Source organism: Hyperoodon ampullatus (genome assembly GCF_949752795.1).
Source record: "Hyperoodon ampullatus genome assembly, chromosome: 3".
NCBI classification, from domain to species: domain Eukaryota; kingdom Metazoa; phylum Chordata; class Mammalia; order Artiodactyla; family Ziphiidae; genus Hyperoodon; species Hyperoodon ampullatus.
This window is the reverse complement of record NC_136916.1, coordinates 46217255-46243041: the sequence shown is the minus strand read 5'-3', so window position 1 is coordinate 46243041 and position 25787 is coordinate 46217255. Positions and strand designations below refer to the sequence as shown.

The 25787-nt window shown below is 36.4% G+C and overlaps 1 protein-coding gene across 1 annotated transcript in view; it reads left to right on the top strand.

Moving 5' to 3' along the window:
- PRTG (protogenin) overlaps positions 1 to 25787 on the top strand; it is a gene marked incomplete at both ends in the record, with an annotated part of 133630 nt that overhangs the window by 62252 nt on the left and 45591 nt on the right. Inside the window, 5 exons of the mRNA XM_079700882.1 lie at positions 304 to 463; positions 1276 to 1523; positions 3608 to 3772; positions 7012 to 7317; positions 8052 to 8240. Coding sequence (XP_079557008.1) covers positions 304 to 463; positions 1276 to 1523; positions 3608 to 3772; positions 7012 to 7317; positions 8052 to 8240 — 1068 coding nt within the window. The remainder of the gene's footprint in view (positions 1 to 303; positions 464 to 1275; positions 1524 to 3607; positions 3773 to 7011; positions 7318 to 8051; positions 8241 to 25787) is intronic.

Below are 25787 nucleotides of genomic sequence, written 5' to 3'. Positions count from 1 at the left end.
TTGTCTCCATGCATTCACAAGTGGCTGTATATTGGGCTTGGTTAAGTTAGGATTATGGCACACATATTTTTAGTGTGTTCGTATAGATGGTGTCAATGGGGAAAGCCTGGGGAAAGTGGACATTAACTGAGCAATGCAGAGAAAAGGCATCTGGAGAGATAGATAGATGTAGATTGTAGACAGGAAGCTCAGAATGTCAAATATTTTCAGGGGTGGGACTTGCGTCACTTGCTGTACTCTTCCTTGACTCTATATCATTCCTGTTTGGACCACAAAAATATTTTCTTTTTTCTTTAAAAATAGCTCCTCCTTCATTTATCGAATGGCCAGAAAGTTTAACGAGGCCTCGAGCTGGTACTGCTCGATTTGTATGTCAGGCAGAAGGAATCCCCTCACCCAAAATGTCATGGTTGAAAAACGGAAGGAAGATACATTCAAATGGTAGAATTAAAATGTACAACAGGTGGGCTAAGTCACTTTGCTACTATTTTAGATAAGATATAATGGCTTTAGTAATTCTTATGTGAAACGGTTATAGTTATAATATCAAATACCTAAATTATCCTGGTATTTTAAACTGAAGTAAAATCAATAAGAAATTAACTTAAGACTGTAATATCAGCACGTCAAAAATCCTTTTGTATTTTATATGTGGATCGTGGAAGTGGTAGATTATAATGAAATGAATGTTGGAACAGTTCCCCAGACCTGGGTTCTGGTCCTGGTAAACCACCAGCTAAGTTATTAGCAAGCATGTTAACCCTTTGGAGTCTCAGTTCCTTGTTCCATAAAGTGAGGAATTTAGAAGGAAATAATTAAGTCTCTAAGAGTTCCTCCACAGTTCAAACTTAATGATTTTAAGAACTCATTTTTATTAGTATAAATATGAATCTTCTTCTATCACTCTTGTATGTTGAACAAAACTTTTGAACATTTTTGTTGACCTGAATTTTATGTAACATTGCAATGTTATAGAAATTTAGATGCTACTACAGATTAATATACTTTCTTAATAAAAGCCAAATTTTAAAAAAGAGATTAAGCTGTCACCTAAAGCAAACAGGATTTGGATATCACAAGTACTTATTTATATAGACTCAGAAAATAAGAGTAATTTTAAGCAATTCATATAGATTTTTTTAGTAGGGCTGGTCACACAGTTTTTTGTTCTTAATAACTTGTTTTTTAAAATTAAGAGTGCACTTAGTAATAGCTTAACTTTATTTTTATGTCATCCTTAGAATTTTCATTGAAATAATTTTTTTCTTTCCTCAGTAAATTGGTAATTAACCAGATTATTCCTGAAGATGATGCTATTTATCAGTGCATGGCTGAGAACAGCCAAGGATCTATTTTATCTAGAGCCAGACTGACTGTAGTAATGTCAGAAGACAGACCCAGTGCTCCCTATAACGTGCATGCTGAAACCATGTCAAGTTCAGCCATCCTTTTAGCTTGGGAGAGGCCACTTTATAATTCAGACAAAGTCATCGCTTATTCTGTGCACTACATGAAAGCAGAAGGTAAGCAATTTGAGTACTTTTTATTTTTATGTGCTATTTACTGTCAGGGATTTGTTTTCAATATAAATGATGTCTCACATAATCCACAAAATATTTTTAAAGTTCTATGGCATTTACCTCTTTTAATAAAGTAATTACTATATCACCTGTGTATAAATTTTTTTGTAAAATTTTGTATTGTTGTATACTTTATGTATATAAGTATAGTTTAAGATTTTCTGTTTAGAAATAAGTACCATCTCTGCCTGCTAAAAGTTACAGAGTAGTGTACTTACGAATTTCGTTTCAGCCGAGATGTAAATTCCTTACCTAAGACTTAAATATATCAATTTAAGTATGCAGTTACATAGGAACAATGGTACAACTGCTTAATAAAATAATAAGGTGAACTGTAGTCACTATAGCATGTTATTTTTAAAGGGGAAAGTAAACATTTTCAGATTCCCCGTAATATGATTTTATATATTTTGATTATTTTCTGAAATCTCATAGAACTCTCTAAAAATTGAGCAGGACACTCTTTATTGATATCTCATTTATTATATAAAAGTAGATATCAAGTCTTTCTTAAAATTTTTATTCAGTTCCATTTCTGGAATCTTTTTTATCCTCATATTTTCTTTTGGCAAAAATTTAGAGGAAAAGGAAAAACTAGTTATAAATCCTAGAGATTTCACTATTGATTTCTCATGGAAACAATGGAAGAGGTTTACAGATTTTAGTTGTATACAAAACAACCTACTTTTTATGTGATAGACATTCCAAAGAAATTCAGATACCCAGAGAATGGTGATCTAATAAAATTGTCTGTAGAAACAGGTGGTTTGTTGTTGTTTGTTTTTTGTACTTTGAAGTAGTATTTTGAAAAGGAGTATTTTGAATTTAAATCAGGGGTCATGGTAGCAAGAAGAATAAAAGTCTGTTAACTGAGCATGTTGGAGTATGTTAATTCCCTTTTTAATGATTTAAGAAGGTAAAAGGAATGCTGGTTTTGGTGGAGACCACTCTTGTTCGCTATTATGGTTGTTTCATTAGAGCCCTCCACATGCGGCTCAGTGGTCTATTCAAAGGCAGAACAAGGCTTTTTAATTCGAACTCAAGGACCTTGTTTGGTAGGTCAGAAATCGTACTATGCAGTTCCTAATTAACGAACCATTAGCTAGTCTGTTGTGAAATGCCTGTAATCTTGTCTAATTAAAATGCTATCAAGTTAATTCAGAAATGTGGGAAAACTTAATAGTGGAATTTGCCTTCTGTTTTGTTTATAAATCCAGTGTGGAGAGAAGGGGCTCCATCCTTAGAGAGTCTTGATTAAGTTGACGTGCATTTACTGTGAATTGTTCACAAAGCACAGTAGCTGCCAGTGCTCTTGTTCCACTTTACAAGTTTACTCTGTAGGAATTAAATCCCACAAAGACAAATCCTCTTCTATACCTTGCTATGCATATTATACTAAGAATTGCTGAGAATTTTTTTCCTCTCTAGGGGGGAAAAAAAACCTCATTGTGGAACAAAACATTTTGAAGGACATTCTGTGCCTCCCAGTTCTTTTGCTTTCAGTATAAGTAAAAAGAACAACTTGTGTCAGTCAAATTTAATAGAATCTCTAGGGGCAACATGAGATCTTTTGCAGGACAACTTTTGGTTTGGTTTGTTTTTATAAAGAGTAGAGCCATTACATTCCCTACTGTCTCTCCATTTATGTTTAAAAGAAAAAGGAAACCATGAGTTTAAGCAAGTAAAATTTACACTGTTAATGGACTACAGTATTCTGTAGCATTAAACTCTGTTGTGTTACTGCTGTACATTGTCTCTGCTGTGGGTTTTGACTAGATGTTAAGTGATGTTTAGAGAAGATTAATTGTTTTCAGTTTGATTTATTCAGGAAAAATTCAAACTAGTAATTTGTAATAAGACATGGTTACTTTTAGAAAATAAAAATCTTCCTATTCACATTTTTTAAAGGGTCACAAAAGATAACACAGATCCAAGGATCAGTGTTTCATAGTGGAAGAAAATGGTAATGGTCTTGTTAATTTTATTTTGAATATTCATAATTTTTAGACACTGATTCCTTAACCTAGGTTTAAACAATGAAGAGTATCAAGTAGTCATCGGAAATGACACAACTCATTATCTTATTGATGACTTGGAACCTGCCAGCAACTATACTTTCTACATTGTGGCTTATATGCCAATGGGAGCCAGCCAGATGTCCGACCACGTGACACAGAACACTTTAGAGGATGGTAAGAAAATGTGACTCTAGGTCATCTCAGCATTAACAGTAATATGCTTTATCACTTTCAATGAATATGTGTTCTAACTCAGAGAAAATATCCTGGTTTTGGTTTAAAAACAAAAACAAAAGCAAATGTGATAACCAGCAGGCTAATTTACCATTTCAAATCTTACTCAATTTTTGGCAGTAAAATGATGAAGAGCACTTTCATTTATAATTCGTAATACAAATTTTAATAACAAAATTGTCCTTCTGTTTCTTCAAGTTCCTGGTTTAAATTGTAAATGCGTTGCAGGGTTTTTGGTTTGTTTTCTTTTCTTTACTGAGGAGAACAAAATGTGAGATTCTCTAGGCGGGAAAAAATATAATGACAGTTACATATTGAGTGTATGTAATGACTGGAGGTCAGAGGCATTGGACTTCTGAAACTGGGAGTTTAAGAAGTTTAGTACTTGTCAGTTAAAAAAATTCTTATAAAATCAGATAGCAGTTAGTTTATTTTTAGATACATTGTGCTTATTCTGCATAAGCAGGAAAGTATTGCCTGTTCAGTTTGTTACCTGGGGTTGGAAATTGAGTTGCTGTCCTTTTGAGGGCAGGCCTCCATATACTCTTATAGCGGTGGGAAATTCTATCCATTAAAATAGTCCTGGAGAACTGTTTCTCCTCCTCTGACTCTTCATCTCTCTCTTCAGGGCCTCTCCATGGCCCATGTTTGTACTCTGCAGTGTGAAAGGGGGGTTGTTTAACATATACTTAATTATACTATTCTTCCTTTACAAATGTTTTTGCATCCTCAAGAAATGGTCCACCTTTAGTTTTCAAAACATTTTTATTTAAATGATTCTCACAACTTTTTCTTTGTCCATTTGGTCCCAGATCTATTATATCTCTATACTACTACTTGTGTAAATGTTTATAAATTCAGACCTTTACTAAATGAAAAATTGTCATTGATCTGGATGCTGAATTCCACATTTCAGTTTTTGTTTAAGAGTCTGTTCCATTTTAGAGTGAACCATGACCTCTCTGGTTACCTAATTACATTTAACAACCTCTGACATGCATATCTAAGGTGAAACACAGACTGGTGTTTGTTGTAGTTGTTTTGGGTTTATTTGGTATATGAGGTGTATTCCCCCATACCCTTCAAGAAAATGTGTCTTAGCATAGCAAGCTACTGGTTAAAGCTTGCCAGTTCCAATTAAGTTGTGATCTCAAAGTTTTTCTCCTTTTAAACCTTTCCTTATTCTGCAACTTTTTTGTTTAATTTTCATTTTGTTTTCTGGATAACATACAGACTTCTGACACTGCTTTTCAATTTTCTGCATCAGTATTCCCCCATTTCCTCAGCCTGTACTTCTCAGACTGAGATGTGTGGGTCTCCTAGTGTGCACGTCAGATACAACTAACACTTTTGGAGTGTCTAACACTGCCTGTTCTAAAAACGTTCCCACCATTTATATCCTTTAATCCCTACATAACCCTATGATAGAAGAACCATTTTTATGTAAGAGATAGTAGGGTGTAGGGGATAAGAATATAGGCTCTAGATCTACTTCTTCACTTACAAACTGTGTGACCTTGGGTAAGTGATTTGACTTCTTTGTACCTCAGTTTCCTCAGCTATAAAGTAGAAATGATAATGGCACTTTCTTCATTGGGTTTTTGTGAGAATTCATGAGTTCATACACATAAAGGACTCAGAAATGCTTGATTGGTTTTCCCTTTCCTACCTACTATTTCATTCATTCAACAAATATTTATTGAGTACATGCTATGTGTTATTCAGTATTTAGTAGTGAATGAAAGAGACAAAAGATTGTCCCATACCTTGTGGAGCTTACTTTCTGTTGTGGGAGAAGGGACGGAGGAATAAGAAATAAGATAAACGTCAATGATATGCTCTGTTAGATAGTAATAAGTGTTGAGGAGAAGGGGAAAAAGCAGGGAGAGGGGTAAGGCTTTAGACAGAGATACCTCATGTCATAGGTGATACTTGAAGACCTGAAGGAAATGAAAATGAGGGAGCTGGCTAGGCAGATGACTGGGGGACGTGAATTCTAGGAAAGGACATGGAAATTGCTAAGGGCCTGAAGCACAAGCATGGCTGGACTGGAGGGAACAAGCAGAAAGCAGTAGGAGATGAGGCACAGAATGAATGAGGAACCAACCATATAAGTAGGTAGGGCTGTGTATGAATCCATAATGAGGACTCTGGCTTTTACTGTGAGTGAAATGGGAGCTATTTTGAGCAGAAGAGTGACAAGATCCGACTTGCAATTTAACAGCAAAATGTATTGGAGACTAGGTGGTGAAGAAGAGGGCAGAGGCAGGGAAATCTGTCAGGAGGCTATTGCAACAAAACAGGCTAAGGGTGATGGTGCAGGGACCAAGGGGGGTGGCCGTGTGAGTAGTAGAGTCATAGGATTGAATGTGGAGAGTGTATGGAGGAGTCAAGGGTGACACCAAAGTTTTTGTCTTGAGCAGTTGGACAAATAATTGCCATTACTTGAGGTAGGAAAGCCTGTAGAAGAAGCTATTCTTTTCATCCCCATTTTGTATATGAAGAAACCTAGACACAGAGAAATTAATTTGGCCAAGATCACACACAGACAGTAGTAACTGATATAACAGGGAATCAGTTACACAGAGACTAACTCCAGAACCCATCTTAGCTCTTAATATTAGACTGCCTCCCAGTATACTTGGCTCCTTTTCCTGGACTGCCTGTTGTATTCAAATTATTTACAGGGAAAACATTGTTTTCATATTAAGCACCATATATTATAATTAGGAATACAAAATTCACACTAATTTTTAAGATACAACTCTTATTAAACACTTAAAATTATTTGTCAGGTTATAACCCTGGTGTCCTAAGCTTCTCCATTCTTGTGTAGTTCTCTCTTCCTTGTTTTAAGGCATTTTGGTAGGGTTACTGAGAAGTATTCTCATATTAAGTAAGCTCATATTAATCCCAAACAACATCAGAACAGTCACAACAACAACAGTGAAAACCTTGCTTTCTTTGGTTCTCTATATTGGATCCTCCCTCATTATTTTTTCCTTCCTTTTTCTGGTTTGTATTCTGCTTGACTGGAAACCTCAGCTAGGGCTGAAAGTATCTCTCTCTCCTTTATTATGTGATGTGTTGCTGTTAAAATACTTCAATAAATACTGGTGTGCTAGTTGACAATTTTGATTCTAAATATTTATAAGCAACCTGTTTTCTTGTATGACTAGTTCCCCTGAGACCTCCTGAAATTAGTTTGACAAGTCGAAGTCCCACCGATATTCTCGTCTCCTGGCTGCCAATCCCAGCCAAGTATCGGCGGGGCCAGGTGGTCCTCTACCGCCTGTCCTTCCGCCTGAGTACTGACAACTCCATCCAAGTTCTGGAGCTCCCGGGGACCACTCATGAGCACCTGTTAGAGGGCCTGAAACCTGATAGTGTCTACCTGGTGCGGATTTCTGCTGCCACCAGAGTGGGGCTGGGAGAGTCTTCAGTATGGACCTCACACAGGACACCCAAAGCTACAAGCGTGAAAGGTAAATGTTGACTACTGAGGAAGAATAACACAGTATTTTTTTTTTTCTTATCTAACTTATGTTTATATTTTAAAATTTTGTCTTATGAATTAAAGTATTCCGTCAATCATGGGCTTAATTGAAAAAAATTTTTAAGTTTCTATTGAGTAGTTGCTTTTTGCATGGAGCTCATTAGTGTGTAAAACTTTTGGTTACTCTATGTTTACTTAGCAGATCCTTCAAAGACAGATGGGTCCAAATCAAATTGAATTACCAGAAGTTATATATTAATAGAGACCTAATTAATATCATTGCCATATATATTTTTTTAAATCATCAGTTTAATAGAAAAACCATAATACTAGGAAGTTCCAGACCCGCCTCCTCTTTTACTAATGTGGAATGTAACATGACTGGGCTTTTTCTTGTTAATTGATTAATAATAATGCCTGTTCTATCACAGGGGAATATTGGATGGTCAAAATTAGGAAATACATATTGCTTCTTTGAAAAAACTTTAAATACACATGTAATTTTGTTCTTATTTATATACCTTAGTTTTTTAGGTAGTATTTTATATTTTTAATTCTGTCTCAAAATTTAATATCATTGTGGAATTTTTAATATTAAGGTAAAGTATAATTGTTGGAATTGAATTTTTATGCAACTGTTGGTTTAAAACAGAGAGAGCTATATACTATCCTGTGTTTTCATGTGCATTACGAGTTTCTTATTCATCTGTTGAATTTTTCTAGCCCCTAAGTCTCCAGAGTTACATTTGGAGCCTCTGAATTGTACCACCATTTCTGTAAAGTGGCAACAAGATGCTGAGGACACAGCAACCATTCAGGGCTACAAGCTGTACTACAGAGAAGAAGGGCAGCAGGAGAATGGACCCATTTTCTTAGCCACCAGTGACCTTCTCTATACTCTCGGTGGTTTAGGTGAGTGAACCTGTACTGTGTTTTTCCTTTTTTCCTTCCTCCCTGACCAATTGGGAAAAAAGTTATAGGATATAAGGCAGAAGTAATGACTTAATGGTAAAAAGAAGACTTGACCCTGCTACATCATTGTGCATATTCTACTGCTTAAGTCAGTGAATGATCCTTGACTCACCATCGTGAGTGAATCGGTACAATGTCAGATAACCAGGTTATCTTTCTATCTTCTCCCCACCTTTGGGCATCGATTTTCTTTCTAAAGTTCACTTCTGGTGGAGTGAGATCCTGATCAATTCTTGTGACTGTGTGGTGGATGTAGAATAGAAATGTAAAATTAGGAATATCACCAAATGATCAGATAATACACAATAATTTAAGTTTAACTTAGAAATTGCCGGAGAGTGCCAGGTAGGTGTATTATTTTGCATGTGTGAAAGATGTGTAAATTATGTACAAAATAATGCTCTTACATATGACCCATGTAACTGTAAATATTTACTTTATGTAGTTCTAACCTAGAAACACTAAAGAAAAAGCACTTAATTTTGTGTTTGGGTTCATCAGAGTTCTGAAAGACATTTTTATTCCCTATTCATCCTATCTTTGCACAGTGAAAGGATTTCATGATGAAAACATGTTTAGTAGAAAGTAAAGACACTTATAACTACAGTAAATGCATGAGCATAAACATACTCAAAGTGTAGAATGCACACTTAGCTATTTGTTGCTTGTGAGTAGATTTTTACCCTTAAGCACAAAGCAGCATCAACTAAATTCCTACTGGATTGTTATCACACCTTCTGCACATAATGGAAATTTACAAGCACTCTGGCTTTCCCTGTAACAGACTGCCCTTTGGAGTGCAGGAAGGGAAGAGGCACAGGGGTCCCACAGGGGACTGCTTCATTTTTTTCCCCTGGCCTCACGGCACAAGCTGTGAGAACAACATTAGACCCAAATCCCTGTGCAGTAAGAAGCAGTGGTGGGAATCTGTTTTCAGACCCAGGGATGCAGAACCCCATCTTCCAGTTCTTTGCCGTAATTTTTCAGGTGCCGTTTTGCTTGTAATCTTGTTGTGTTGGATTTTAATTGAATCTGCATTAGGTTAAGTAAGTTTCACAGTTGATCCCTGTCACACAGCTTTATAAAGGACGAGGAGAAGTTACATGTGTTCCAGGGTGACCTTCCTTAAGCCATTGATACTCAGATGACGTTAGCCCAACCTACTGTCAGCTATTCAGCAGCATTTATTTCTAGCCATGCCTTCTCAGGGTGCCCTCCCTTTCCACATGCATGTCATTTAATCAAGAAAATTTTAGTCAGTATCAAGTAAGAAACAGGATTTGAGACAATTTTTGATGAAAAATCATACATCAAACTCAGTACCTCCAATTTCTTCCCTGATAGGGAAGTATACATACATTGAAGATAACAAAACAGTAGATTGTTAGACAAGTCTTACTGAACATATAGGTAGCTTATTCTAAACAGATGAATAATTTATTAGAAAAAAACAAAAGACTGCTGTGCTTGTGAAAAGTTTAGAGAAACATTTTATTAAAACTTAGCCAATTAAAAACAATTCTTTAAAATTTAAAAATTTTCTACAGGTGGCATATATATGAAGAAGATCCATTGATTTTTGTTGAAATTTTTTGTAATCTCTGAATAATAGCTTTCCATCCTATATACCTTTATTTCTTCCTATGTTTTAAAAATAAATCGCATATATTTACTGCCTGTGTTTTTATGTCATAAAATCCTTTGCATGTGCCATTTGCAAAGGATTTAAAATCATTTTATAGTGCATAAAAGTAGGAAATGATTTTGTTATACTCAATATACCCCATCTATTAAAATAGCCGCGTGTCTCCTGACTGGAGTCAGACTGAGTGGCTGGAGGAATTGCAGTGCAGGGTTGCAGAGTACTCTCTCACAGCTGTAGGGCTTTCTTGTTAGATGGCCCGTTCCATACCCCTGGAGTTGCCGTGTCCAGGGCTGTATCGGCTGACTGGCAGGGATGCAGTTGTGTGGATTAAAGCACTGTGCAGCTTTTGACTAGATCACCTTTAAGATGCCTTCTAATCTTGAGAGCCCTAGGGTCTCATCTTCCTTTTCTAGAAAGTCACTCTTGGGGCCTAGCCAAGCTTACAGCAAGCTAATGGGTTTAACCCACTAAGCAGGCAAGTGTTAACAGCTCTCACTCCTTTCCGTCTTACTTTTGGCTGTTGGGAGAGCAGTATGTTCTATTAACTGGACAGCTGACCATCTGTGACCATTTTTAGCGAGAGCATCTGGCGGTAGCTGCCTGTTTAACAGAGTGTGATATGTCTAGAGGGCAGTAGGTTAAGGGAACCCTATCTGTGTCTTACATGGTGAATACTTGCTTTTACTGAGCTTTTGCACATTAAAGATACTCTAACCGGAACTAGATTTACTAAGTGGGCTTGGAAATGAAATTTAAATGCTTTTGTTTGCTGATTCAGTGTCAATTTGAGTAGGAAACTGATGTCTCAAAATTTCATTTTCATACTAATCCCCTTTCTGATGCCCTTTTTGTTTCCACTTCAGGTAATGAAGTTTTCAATAAAAAAGTATGTTTTGGGGACACATTCTCCTTAGTAATACATACAGTTCTTTGTTTCTAAAAGAAAGAAATAGGTGAATGAGTTCATATATTTCAATTCATTTAACAAGCATTTTAAGTTCTTTTTTAAGTAAGGCATTATAGCACCGGATTTAAAAAATGTAACAGATGTGACCACTGCTAAAAACAAGGATTAAACCAAAAGATTAAGTTGAATCACTTGTCCAGTTTTCTCCCAAATTTCTGATTAACTAAATTTAATTGTACTTAGTAATGAAAGTTATTTTAGAACATTTTGCTGTAAACCCTCAAAAGCTCTATTCCCTGAGCTGTAGAATGTTTTGTTTTGTCAAGTGGCTAAAAAAGGCTCTTGTGTCTTTATTAGTATAATATAAATATTGGCAGAGCAGTGGAAGTATTTTTGACGTTGCTAGTTTGTTTTAGTTTAATGATTTTAATATATACAGTTTGATTTTATTGGAAGTGGTTTACTTTGGGGGAGTTGGATAAAAAGCACTAGGCTTGTGATTTAATGTTTATGTGATTTGTTCTAAATTGTGGTTTGCGGTTTTCTTCAAGATTTTGTATCTTCGTAGTAATTATTTTCACTTAGTTTTTTTTTCTTTGGCACTTTCAGTGTTTAGTTCAGTTTTAAATAGAATTTTTAAATGTTTGTTCCATTCATCACACAATAAACAGAAGCAAAATTAATAGCATACTTGTATTCCCTGATAATAGACTGATTGAAATAATTTGTTCCTCCTTTTTTGGTCTGTTTATTTCAGAAATTGGCTTAAAATTCTGAAGTTAGAGTTTCTAATTGCAAGAGGACTGTTTTCATAAGCTGATTGTCAGAACTGTTCTTAATTGTTTTGTCTGTATAGAATAGAGTGAAAAGGGGGGGATTATTTAGATAGTGCTGTTGTTTAGCATTTAGGACCCTGATGTTAGATAATCTTTAGCTTCTTTTTTGTCAAAGAATTTGTGCTATTAAATTTCACAGCGAGCATGATTAATGAGCATTCTATTTAGCACCAATTGTAAAGATCCAAAATATTTAAAATCACACCTTCAAAACTGAGATCTTTTCTTGAGAAATCTAAAGTTATAACTCCCAGTTTCTGCTGGGAGTAGGAGTCTGAAGAAACAGTCCCTGGTTAATGATGTAATTTTAGAGTCCCTTAGCCAGTTTGTATAGAAGCATGGTAAAATTAAGTCAGATTTCTGGGTGTTATCTTTCACTATAGTAGAATAGGATTTGGTTGTGTGGCTACATATCTCAAGAAAGAAAACAGAGGGGCTTCCCTGGTGGCGCAGTGGTTGGGAGTCTGCCTGCCGATGCAGGGGACACGGGTTTGTGCCCCGGTCCGGGAAGATCCCACATGCCGCGGAGCGGCTGCGCCCGTGAGCCATGGCCCCTGGGCCTGCACGTCCGGAGCCTGTGCTCCGCAATGGGAGAGGCCACAACAGTGAGAGGCCCGTGTACCGCAAAAAAAAAAAAAAAAAAAAAAGAAAGAAAACAGAGAACTAGCACTGGTGAGCCAAATTGATATAGCTGGAGGAAGTTGTAAGCTTTCCTTTAGTCGAGGCGGAACAAGATTTTGTGGCATAAAGGAGACCACTTCGAGACCACTTTGAGCAGAGAGGGGTCATTGTGAACCTTACTATAATAGCGATTTTGTTTCGAAGAGAATTAGAATCACTCAGTTTACGAAATACGGAAGTCACGTTTTAAAGCAAGCCAAAGTCTTTTCAGAGACTGTCTTCCCTCACTCCTCTCACACAAGGAAGCCTTAGATAACACTCAGAAAATCTTTGGAAACATGCTACAGGTGAAAATCCTTATAATGTGGTTGGTCTGCAAATTTCACATAAGATGGAGTAAAAAATACACTATATTTTATAACAAAATCTTCCTAATTGTGAATAATTTCAAGTGTATAGTTCCATACTGACTTAGCCTATAAATTCATTTCAGATAATCTGGTGCTTTGATATTGACTACCAGCTTAAATGTCATTATAGATGCCAGGAGTCTTCCATGCTGAAGTAATGTATAGTCGACAACATAAATATCATTAAGCATTCTGTCCAGATTAGCTTTGACTTCATAAAGCAGCACTGGTTTCTATGAGATTACTTTCTTTTTTTTACATCTTTATTGGAGTATAATTGCTTTACAATGGTGTGTTAGTTTCTGCTTTATAACAAAGTGAATCAGCTATACATATACATATGTTCCCATATCTCTTCCCTCTTGCGGCTCCCTCCCTCCCACCCTCCCTATCCCACCCATCCAGGCGGTCACAAAGCACCGAGCTGATCTCCCTGTGCTATGCGGCTGCTTCATTTGGTAGTGTATATATGTCCATGCCTCTCTCTCACTTTGTCACAGCTTACCCTTCCCCCTCTCCATATCCTCAAGTCCATTCTCTAGTAGGTCTGTGTCTTTATTCCTGTCTTACCCCTAGGTTCTTCATGACATTTTTTTTTCTTAAATTCCATATATATGTGTTAGCATACGGTATTGGTCTTTCTCTTTCTGACTTACTTCACTCTGTATGACAGACTCTAGGTCTATCCACCTCATTACAAATAGCTCAATTTCGTTTCTTTTTATGGCTGAGTAATATTCCATTGTTTATATGTGCCACATCTTCTTTATCTATTCATCCGATGATGGACACTTAGGTTGTTTCCATCTCCTGGCTATTGTACATAGAGCTGCAATGAACATTTTGGTATATGACTCTTTGAATTCTGGTTTTCTCAGGGTATATGCCCAGTGGTGGGATTGCTGGGTCATATGGTAGTTCTATTTGTAGTTTTTTAAGGAACCTCCATACTGTTCTCCATAGTGGCTGAACCAATTCACATTCCCTCTGTGAGATCACTTTGCATTTATGTGTTAACAGACCATTTTTAGGCTTGGTGTAAAAATTCCATTAACATTATTGCTGTCATTTACCACAGGAAAGATCTTTGGGGACATAACCTCACATTTTTTGCCTCTCTTCAGTTCTTCCTGTGCTTTACCACAGTTAATTTTCACTTTTAGTAGAAGTAGTTGCTCTGAACAGTATCTGATTGCATTCTTTCATTCTTTTCAAATAATTACAAAATAAGTTCATTCAACTGAAGTCAGTAGACTTCTTAAAGAAATGATTTTGGAAACCACCTACTACGTAGGCCATAAAATTGACTGTGAGTACAAATTATAACATAACAAAGGGAACATTTAAAAAGTACTACTGTATTTTGCTTCCTTCACTGTTAAATATCTTTTAAGTTATTATGTTGTGTTTAATCTTTTATCAAGACAAAACATGCTGAAACTTAAACACAGACTTTAGGGAACACTGAACTATTTATTCCTAATTTATCAAGAGAGTAAAAATTTTTGAAAATTCCCTTCTCGGCAATATCCAACAATGCCAAATATGATTGATATTCAAACCACATTTCAGAACCTTAATACTTAAAATTTAAAAAAAATACTTAAAAAACCAATACCTCAGAAGAAATGGAGCATCCACTTCTAAAAAATCCCATTACTAAAAACGTACTGCTACATTAAGACAATAAAAAGATTTTCATTTGCCAATTTGCAACTACCTCTAGTTAAAAACAGAATGCTTGCAGGTTGATGAAACTGTAAGAACTATACAAAAGTTACAGTTAATCATCTGTTTATCTTTCCTTAAATTCTTTTTCTAGGATGAAAGGTAATCTTCCATTTTAAAATATTTTTGATGCTCTCTGGACAAAATTGGAGACCGATCTCTTCTCTCTGGAAAAAATCTTGCTCAGCTTTTAAGTCTTAACTCTTCTGGGAATCCTCTTGTGACCCCAAATGGTGTCAGTCATTCCCATGGTGCGTCATCTACAATGCTTTATTATGGGAGGCACGTGGCACTGACAGTTAAAAGAAAAACATCAGTTGAGTAAGCTTCATGTCTGCTGCCTAGATTTAACTTACAAGCTCCACAGCTTATTAACAAATTAAATCCTCGTTGTTTGCCTAATCTTTTAAATAAGGATAATAATAATAATAGTTATTTTAGAATGTTAGGAAGGTTTAATGACAATACACGTAAGGGTTAACATTGCATTGTAAATTGCATTGTAAGTCCTCAACAAATGTTAGCTGTTGTAGTTGTTTTTACAATAACATAGTTCTCTTCCCAGGGTAGAGTCTGAAAATCTGTATTTAAAAAAAATTTGGTCCCATATAACTTACCATGATCATTAGATATGGAAACCACGACTTCTTGAGCTTTAATATGTGTATGAATTTACCCAGGGACCTTGTTAAAATTTAGTAGGTCTGGGTGAAGTCTGAAATTTTTGCATTTCTGCTCACTTTGAGAAACAAGGGTCTAGACCAGGGCCAGGCAATTTTTTTCTGTAATGAGCCAGATAGTAAATATTTTAGGCTTTGTGGACTTTATGAACTGAATGTTTATGTTCCCACCAAATTCATATGGTGAAGCCCTAACCCCTAATGTGACTGTATTTGAAGATAGAGCCTTTGAGAGAGTGACAAATGTTAAATGAGGTCATAAGGGTGGGACCCTAATCCAATAGGGCTGGTGCCCTTAGAAGAAGAGGAAGAAATACCAGAGCTCTCTCTCCGCCATATGAGGCAATGAGAAGGTGACTGTCTACAAGCCAGGAAGAGAGCTCTTACCAGAAACGGACTGCTGCCAGACCTTGATCTTGGACTTCCCAGTCTCCAGAACTATGAGAAATTAATTTCTGTTGTTTAAGCCATCCAGCCTACGGTGTTTTGTCATGGTAGCCTAAGCAGACTAATACAGTGGGCCATATGGTCTCTTCCACTGCTACTGTAGCACAAAGCAGCATAGAAAATTCATAAATGCATTGATGTTGGTTATGTTCCAGTAGAAAGCCTTACTGTATTTATGGAGACTAAAATTTGAGTTTCATATAATTTGGATGTGTCACAAAATATTGCTTAAAATTTTTTCTGACCATTCAAAAATATAAAAACCATTTTTAGTTGGCAGGTAACCCAAAGACAGTAGACAATATTACTATGGTTTGCCAATTCCAAATGTAGACTTTATAGTCCTTGCTCTTTAAAGTGTGGTCCCAGGTTCAGCAGCATAATCTGTAATTTTATTTAAATGCTGAATTTCAGGCTCGCCCTGTCCCTTCCCCAGACCTACTGAATCAGAGTCTCCATTTTAATATAATTACTAGGTGACCAGTATGCACATAAAAGTGGAAACACTGGTCTAGATGACCTAGTAATATTTTTCCTAAATAGCCAGTGTTAATTCTTTATAACTTAATAACTCTTAGCTCTAGTTTGTTATTCTTGTTGGAAATCTTTCAGAAATTTGTTATTGTGCCTTCTAGGTTCCTATATTTCTGGCTCTCTTAATTGTCAAGCCAATTACAGTTTTGTTTTTTTTTTGCGGTACGCGGGCCTCTCACTGTTGTGGCCTCTCCCATTGAGGAGCACAGGCTCCAGACGCGCAAGCTCAGCGGCCATGGCTCACGGGCCCAGCTGCTCCGCGGCATGTGGGATCTTCCCGGACCCAGGCACGGACCCGTGTCCCCTGCATTGGCAGGTGGACTCTCAACCACTGTGCCACCAGGGAAGCCCCAATTATAGTTTTTAATTATTGTTACCACTAAACCTTTCTTTAGTCCATGTTTACTGCACTTCTTACTGCTTATCTTGCTTCTAGTCACCCTTCCCCATACTTCTCAGCTTACACATGGAGAAAACATGGCCTTTCATGATTATCATCATTCAGTCAGTACATTTCTTCCCAAACATCCAAGGAATGGATGAATCACAGGCTTTCAGGTATAATCTCATTTGGGCCCTTCGTTTCTATATTTTGTTTGCCACTGATACTCATTCACAGATTCATTCTCAGGTATTTACCAAACTCACTATGTGGTAGTCCCTACATTAGAACACAACCATATTTAATGTAGGCATAATCATAGCATTTGGGGAACTTAGGAGGAAGAATGATAATTAAATAAGCAATTAAAATAAGGTGCGATGAACTCCTTGATAGTAGATGTCAGATTGCTGTTACGGCACTTGGCAGGAGCTTCTGACCTATTTTAGGGCTAAAATGGGGATGGCTTTCAAGAAGAAATAACATTTATGTTGAGATCTAAAGGAAGATTAGTATTAGCCAGGCAAAGGGGCAGGGGCAGATACAGGTTATGTGGAGCCTGATAAAATAATATATAATAAAATAAAATAATATTAAAATACACTGTAGTACAGTATATTTAATAGACCGCATGCAGGTCAAGGGCTCTGAAAGTTAAGCTTCATAGCTTCAGGATAAATCTGCCTTTACAAAGAGGGAATGGCAGAACCCAGGAAATACTCAGGGAATGCTGAAATTTATGTGGGATGGCCAGGAGGTGAGGGAGACCATGTTCTGAAGGACCTAAGTGTTACTATGACCAGAGTGAAATTGGAGAGGCCCGCAAGAGGCCAGCACCTGGTAAGGCATGTGAGGGAATTTGGGCTTTGTCCTAAGGGCAGTGTGAAGCCATTAAATGATTTTAAGCAAGTGAGTGCCTGATTAGATTTAGTTTTAGAAATATCTTTCTGTTGCAGTGTGTAGGATGTAATATAGAGAAATGAGACACAAAAGCAGCTCAGAACTGCTTCTTCCCTGAAAGAGGAGGTTTTGTGAACTTTCTTTTTACTTTCTGGTTCACACATGTTATAAAAGTCTATACTCCAAGTTTGCTGTAGTCCCTACTGTACATGGCAGTTTCCATGTACACAAATGGTAAATTAAAATTCCTTTAGAAAACAGCTTATTGTGTTGTTTTAAATCGCTTTATACTCAACTTTTGGGGATTATAATCATCGTATAATATAATATCCACCAGATCAGCAAATTTGGAAATTTCACTGTGCAGACCCTCTTCAAAAATCATTTACAAAGTGTTAGGTAATATTGATCCCATATCTGGAAAAAAAAAACAACTACCATTTTAACATATAAGGGAAAGGTATTTGGACCTTTGGCTTATGCCTCCCTTTAAGCCAGTTCTATAACTGTGTTAGTTAAAGTGTTTTTTTTGTTTTTGTTTTGTTTTTTGTGGTACGCGGGCCTGTCACTGCCATGGCCTCTCCTGCTGTGGAGCACAGGCTCCAGACGTGCAGGCCCAGCGGCCACGGCCCACGGGCCCAGACGCTTCACGGCATGTGGGATCCCCCCGGACCGGGGCACGAACCCGCGTCCCCCGAATCGGCAGGCGGACTCCCAACCACTGCGCCACCAGGGAAGCCCCTAAAGTGTTTTAATTTATGCTTCATTTTGGTTGAGTAAACTCTCAGGAGGCATCCAGTCATATATCTAATAACATATTCTATCCCCTGAGAAAACTTAATTACTCTTAATTTGGTCATCTCATTTTAGGTAACTGTGATAGTGCCAAGTTAATTAAATATTATGTTTTTAAATGATCAAAGAAATAAACATAGCCATGGATTCCATAAATCCATAACACAAACTGTTCTTTGAATCGACAGCATGAAGCCAGGAGTGTTTAGTAGTCACTCGAAAGGAGAATATTTTTCAACCCACTCAGCTGCTATATCATTGAGCTTTACATGGGCTCTAAGAGCTACAGTACTGTTTGTAAAGCCCTCATTAGCACTGTGTGAGTACAGTGAGTACAGTGTTTTATGGAACTCTATAGGTCTCAGATAAAGAGACTCCTATGCTTTCCTGGGGCTGGTCTCTTGGGCCCTACTAGAAGGCTTATAACACAGAAGCTCTTTGGCCTTGCAAATCAGTTGAGCTCCATTTAGAAATTACTGATAATGGGCTGCAGTTACCGTTAAATTAGTGTAAATTAATTACCAGCAAATTAATTGCAAAATTGAAACCATCCCCACAACATGCAGTTTTGACTTCTGTGATTTCTTCTCCTAACTCCTCATGAAGACATTGCCTAGAAGATAGTGCCAATTAGAAATGCAAAATTTCTAATTTTAGGGTTGATACAATACACATTTTTCTCAGAAGTTTCTAGGTATGTGTTCTCCATTATTTTTAAAATTTAAAAATTAGCGTATATTGATTGAATGCACATACTCACCAGGCCCTGGATTGGGCACAAGGAACCTGAATGTAAAATGGCATGCTTGCCTCCGAAGTGTTTAAGTTCATCCTGGAGGACCTATCAGCATTCATAGGAAAATGTGCTGATAGACAAAATTGAGGTATAGTCAGTCTACTCTGAAAGCACAGAGGATAAATAACTAATTTTACTGTACGCTAAAAAATTGCCCAGTAGAGAAATGGAGGAAAATCATTCCAATCGTAGGAGCTTAAAATGTACAGAAACAAAAAGATTAAAAGAGGTAGCCTCATTGGTTTGCCATGGCTGAAACATGGGTTGCATGGGTAGGAGTTACGGAAGCTAAAACCATAGAGTTAACTAGGTCCCATGTTTTAAGGACCCTGTGTACCTTGATAAATTAGTTAGTCTTTGTCTTATCTTGTTAGTAGTGCAGAGCCAGCAAGTTTTTAAATGAGAAAATGACATGGCTTGTTTAGACAGATAACTGGTAATCATATTGTAGAGGATAGGTTTAGAGAATGCAGTGAGCATGAGCCAGGGAGAGAGGGGGCTACTGAAGACAGGAAATCAATAAAATGGTTGTTGAAATAATCTAAAATAATAAGTATAAGCTAAGACAGTAGTTCATTGGAGAGAAGGCAGGTGTGAAGTTTTTCACGCTTAGAACTTGACTGATTACATGTGGGCCTAATAGGAGACCTTCATATATAGGGATTACGCCTAAGGGGTCTATGCAAAGATGCTCAACATCATTAGCCATTACCAAAATGCAAATTAAAAAATTTTAACTACAATAAGATACCATTACATACCTATTGGAATGACTAAAATTTTTTTAAATGTCAAAACTGCCAATAACAAGTGCTGACATGGATACAGAACACCTGGAACTCTTATGCATTATTGTAGGAATGCAAAATGGTACAGCCACTCTAGAAGACGGTTCAGTGCTGTCTTATGAAGTTAAACATGCCTGTGCCATGTGACCCAGCAATCTCATCCTGTGTGTTTACTGTAGAAAAATGAAAACTGATGTTCACACAAAAACCTATACATAAAATGTATAGCTCAATTCACAGTCCCCCCAGGCTGGAAACAACAGTTGTCCTTCAGTGGGTGAGCGGATAAACAAGCTGTGATATACCCATACTGTTGAATTTCTCCTCAGCAATAAAAAGCAATGAACTATATGGCTACTTGCGATAGTTTGTTGATGAATATTGGCATTATGCTGAGTGAAAGAGGCTGGTCTCAAAAGGTTACATTCTGTATGATTCCATTTATGTGACATTCCTTTTTTATATATATATATATTTATTTATTTGGCTGTGCCAGGTCTTAGTTACTGCATGTGAGATCTTCGATCTTCATGGTGGTATGTGGGATCTTTAGTTGTGGCATGTGGGATCTTTTTTTTTTAGTTGCGGCATGTGGGATCTTTTAGTTGTGGCATTTGAACTCTTTATTGAGGCATGTGGGATCTAGTTCCCTGACCAGGGATCAAACCTGGGTCCCCTGCATTAGGAGCATGGAGTCTTACTCACTGGACCACCAGGGAAGTCCCCATTTGTGTGACATTCTTGAGAAGTCAAAACTATAGGGATGGAGAACAGATGAATGATTGCCATAGATTGGGGTGGGAGTAGGATTTAACTACAAAGGGGCAGCACCAGCAGTTTCTTGATATGATGGAATTGTTCTGTTTCCTGATTGTGGTGGTGGTTACACAAATCTGTGCATGTGTTAAATAGAACAATACACCCCCAAAATGTCAGTTTTAAAATTTAAAATAGAAGACTGAGGGTTTTGAGATAAGATGGCCAGGCTTTGAATTCTAGCTCTCCACACACTTGATCTTGGTCAAGTTACTGCACCTCCACGTACCTCAATTTGCACAATGTCCAGGATGCTGAGAATTAAGTGTGCTAGTACATGCGGAACCCTCAACAAGGTGCACTGGCACATAGTAAGTGCTCAGTAACTATTAGCTGTTTGTAAATATGATTAGGTAAGGAAGAAGTTGGACCAGTTCTCAAGAGCTCTGGGTGGACAATACTTTAATTGGAGTAGAGCTTTAGGAGTTAAGACCAGGTTTGGAAAAGTGGGAGATATTAAGTTCAGTTTTGACCATGTTGAGTTGGAAAGGTTGGTGTTCTGGTGGAGATGTCTCTAGCAGCTTAATATATGGTTTCTATTTCAGAAGATCTGAGATGGTGAATCATTGGTGTGCAGTTTGGAGTTAAGCCTACACACTGATGCTGTCCTGCTGCAAGGAACCCAGCATCTTTCTGTCTTAGCTGCAAAGATTTGAGCAGAAGAAACCATTGTCAGCATAATTGTAAAATGAAAGACATTAGGTCATTTTCAGGAAAGTGGGGCACATCCAACAAATCTCATTGAAATTTCTCTTACTATGTGAAATTTTGAACATTCTCATTTTCTGAGTTGTCACTTTCAGTGCTATCTTATTTTTTTTAATCATCTTCATAGACCTTAGGAAACTGAAATTCTTTCCATATTCTTTCCATATAGATGAGGTCATATTTATATTCTTAATTTGGTGCAATTCTAAACATTTATCATTTTCTTTTACTTGCCGCACAAGATAGTGGAATTTTGATTAAGAAAGAAGCAAAAGGGATTAGACAAACCACTGCTGCTATATTATGGGAGAAATATAGTTGGCAAATTCCAGATTATATCTTGTAGCAGATCGCAGAAGATATTTAGCCCTCTTCAGTATATGAAAGCCTTTTTGTAGCTTTTTTTTGTAACTTAGTTGAATGTAATAGCAGTACTGTTAAAATTTGCATTTCTGCCACTTAAATTCAGAGGATTGCAAAGAGCATTAAAATGACAGTGTCTCCTGAAAGAATAAATGCCTTTTACTCTTGTGCTGTATATACTGTATCAGAATTGTATCAGTGGCACTCAACAGTTACACTCAACAGTTTTACTTCCTACTTTAAAAAGATTGTTTTGATGAGAGAGAAGAACGGCAACAATAAATGCCTATGTTTTCTTAAATATGTATCTCCATCTTTAAAAAGATATTAAGGTTCAACTTCCCATATCACAGCCAAGAAAATAATTGGGAAAAGAATTTTGATAGTTTTTCCTGGACTTTTATATTCTTAGTCTTGAATAGTCATTACCTTTCAAAATGCTCTAAACATGAAAAGCTCTGAAAAACATTTGTCTTGTTAGTAAATGAGGTATAATTTGTGAATAAGAAGACCTACTCTTTTTTTTTTAAAGGATAAAGCAAAGTTGTTTTTTTTTTTCAAGAATGAAATTGATGCATTTGCCTAAATGGTCATCACTTTTGTAGGTCTGAAGTTATTTTACTGCTTTAGCAGCTGTGTGGCAAGTTTTTCTAGCAGACAATGGTGGTGGGGAGGGAAACTCGGTTGCATCTGGTTTCCCTTTGTAAAATGCCTGAAAAGTTGATATTTAGTAGTTTTCTTGAGAAAGCAGTTCATCTATAGAAGAGGAATTCTTTTAGTACCTAAATTAGCTTGCTGTGTTTCATATGCATATGTTTTGTTTTCTTAAAAAAAAAGGAGAAAGAAAGAGAGAAAAGAATAAAGAAAATCATCTACTCTAAAACTACATAGCACAGATAACCCTTTGACCTTTGGTGCTGGGGTAAAGATTTACAGTACTTGTGGAGCCTCACTTCTCATGCCTGACTGAAAAGAACCCTAAATAAAGTAAGGCCCCTGTGCAGATGGGGAAAATAAGCAGGATAAGGAAGTTCCATTATTTCAAGTGGCAGTGTTTTTTTTTTACCAGCCTATAAAGTGAAATACCAATTGTGATGTGTTTCCACTTTTGAGTCTGAGGTCACTTAAGTTTGGGGTCTGATGTTAGAGTAGTTAAGAGTTGGGGATGCCAGAGGCAAAGTGTCCTTCACTGCTTCCTTCACTCTCAGCAAATATCCCTTCCTGCTGGCTCCCTCAAAGTAAATTTCCACTTGAAATATCTTTTCTTTAGGGAAAGCAAAACAACAGAAAAGTTACCAAAAAAACCAGAATCAGGCGCTATTGAAATATGAGTGAGAATGGGAATTGCCAATTGTTTCTGTCTTTGTGTGTTAAGTAGTCAAATTTTTCGTCAGATATCAAATATAAAAAGTATATGAGAACAAAATTAGTCCCGCTGTCTGTCTCCAGGAAAAGTATTTTTTTAAATTTATTTCATTCAAGTGTAGTTGATATACAATGTTGTGTTAATTTCTTCTGTACAGCAAAGTGATTCAGTTATACATATGTGTACATTCTTTTTCATATTCTTTTCCATTATGATTTATCATAGGATACTGAATATAGTTCCCTGTGCTATACAGGACCTTGTTGTTTATCCATCCTGTATATAATAGTTTGCATCTGCTAATCCCAAACTCCCAGTCCATCCCTACCCCACAGAAGGAGAATTTTTAACTTCATTCCAAATGACACCAAATTAAGATCTTTGAAGAAACTTTAATAATTTACTGTCTAATGATGGTCATATCTATTTAATAATTATTTAACTCATACTTTTATCCTGAATCTTTAACCTTATGTATCTAGCTCCTAAAATATCCCAGTAGTCTCTATAGCACTTTGTATTTACATTTTGAAGTTTATTTATTAAATTTATCTTCTGTTATATTTTCTGCTTCTTTTCTACATGTGCTAATAAAACCTCATTAAAATGGTAACAAATAAAAGCCATGTTTCTTTGGTATTAGGAAGATGCTCATAGTTATTGATCAGCTCTTGATTGTTTTATAGGCCAGAACTTTTCCAGTGGTAATTTTATAAATGAAGGAAAAATTTCAATAAGCTTTGCCTTCTTATTTAAAAATAAGAATCTGTAAGCATGGTAAAATGCTTGACGTGAATTGCGAACAACAGTTTTCCTTACAGAAGGGAAAATTCTTGTTTTAGGAAATTAAATCAGTACTATCCATTAATCATACTGCATGTCAACCCTCAGACCACTCTGGAAGTTTCTGGTGAATGTAAAGAATCTTTAGATGTGTGAGGTCTTTAAAGATCTAAGTTAAAGGAGAGGAGGTTTTTTAAATGCCACATTAGCACATGAAAGAAACTTCAGGGTGGATAGAAAAAAAACATTGGCTGCATAGCAGTAATTATACTTGGGGGTTTTGTTTTGTTTCTGTTTTAAGCTTGTTCTTAAAAAAACTTAGTTAATGCAAATGAAATGTTAAGCTTTTTACAAATTATATACACCATGAGGTGGAGGGGAGCAAGCTACAAGACAGGCATTACTGGAGGAAAGTATTTTTTATCTTAGCCTTTAAAAATATTTTTGTATGTTTATTTCACAATGTACATAATAGGACAGTCACACATGAATATATGTTATGATTATGCTTGCTAGAAAAAAGTTACTAATGGAGGGTAAAATGAAAAACATTTAGAGACCACTATTCTAAAATAGATGATTGGTTATTTCTAACTAACTACCACAGTTATGAAACGTTACAATCTAGAGGATGAAACAAACATTAATCAAATCACCATATAAATTGTAATTGCAAGCTTTTGTAAGTGCTGCGATGGAAAAGCATAGGGAGTGACAAGTTATAGAGGACACCATATAGTTTGCGAGTGGGCATTGGGTTAGGTTTCCCTGCGATACTGATGGTGAACTGAGATCTAAAAGATAATAGAAGTTAACTAGGTGAAGGACCTTAATGGAATAATGAAAGACTTAAAGGAGGCATGACGTAAACATAGTCATAGACTAATCATCAAAACAGGCTAAATACTGGTATATTTTCCTATCTAAACAACTTGATTTATCAGTTCATTTGGATAAGCTGCTGTGATAACATAATCCTGACAGAGTTTATCGAAATTGTACTTTTCTCTTCCATTTTGAGATGTTTGAACTCTTCAAAGACTTTGCATAACATCCCAGAACGTAGGCTGTCCTATGTAAGTGGAGGCTTCTTGAATTGGCCAAGATAGGTGACTCCATTGACACCTTATCATAGAAACTAGAGCAGCTGCTTCAGCTGAAGGTAAAAATGTCATCTTAGCTTTCTCAGCATGCCAGGATGTTAACAATAACTTAGGAAACCTGTGCAGACGGTAGGCACCACATTATGCCTGATTATCACAGTTCATACATCTTCCCTGGTAGATTTTGTAAATATATCTAGCTAGTCATTATTTCAAATTTATAAACCTCCTGCTTCCTTCTAAGAAAGATTTGGAGTAACTCAATACAGAAACACAAAATTCAACAAAATAAAGAAATAGGTGATATAAGGCCCAGTGTTAGTGTTTGGAATTAAAGAACACTCATATTAATAGTGGGAGTGTAAATTGATACACAGCTTTTCTAGGGATAATTGGGCAACACCAACAGGGGGTGGAATAATATACACTCTTTTACCCAGCAACTCTGTTAATAGAACCTGTCATAAGAAAGTATTATGAACATGCACAAACACTTAACCACAAGGATGCTCACTGTAGTGTATGGGGTCATTTATAATTGTGAAAAGCTGGAGAAAACCTAAATATTCAGCTACAGAGGTTTAATAAAGTAAACTTGGTACATCCATACAATTTGAATAAATGTAGACATTAGAAGGAATGTTTTAGAATATATAATAATAGGAATAGTTGTCCATAGGATATTAACTGAAAAAAAAGTTATGAAATATAAAATATACTGAGTATGGGTGCATATGGATAAGAAAGGGAATGAAAAAACATACGAACTAGTGTTCACAGTGTTTATCTCTGGGTGCTAGTTTTGTTTGTTTGTATTTTTTTGTTTGTTTGTTTTTTTCAGTACACGGGCCTCTCACTGTTGTGGCCTCTCCCGTTGCG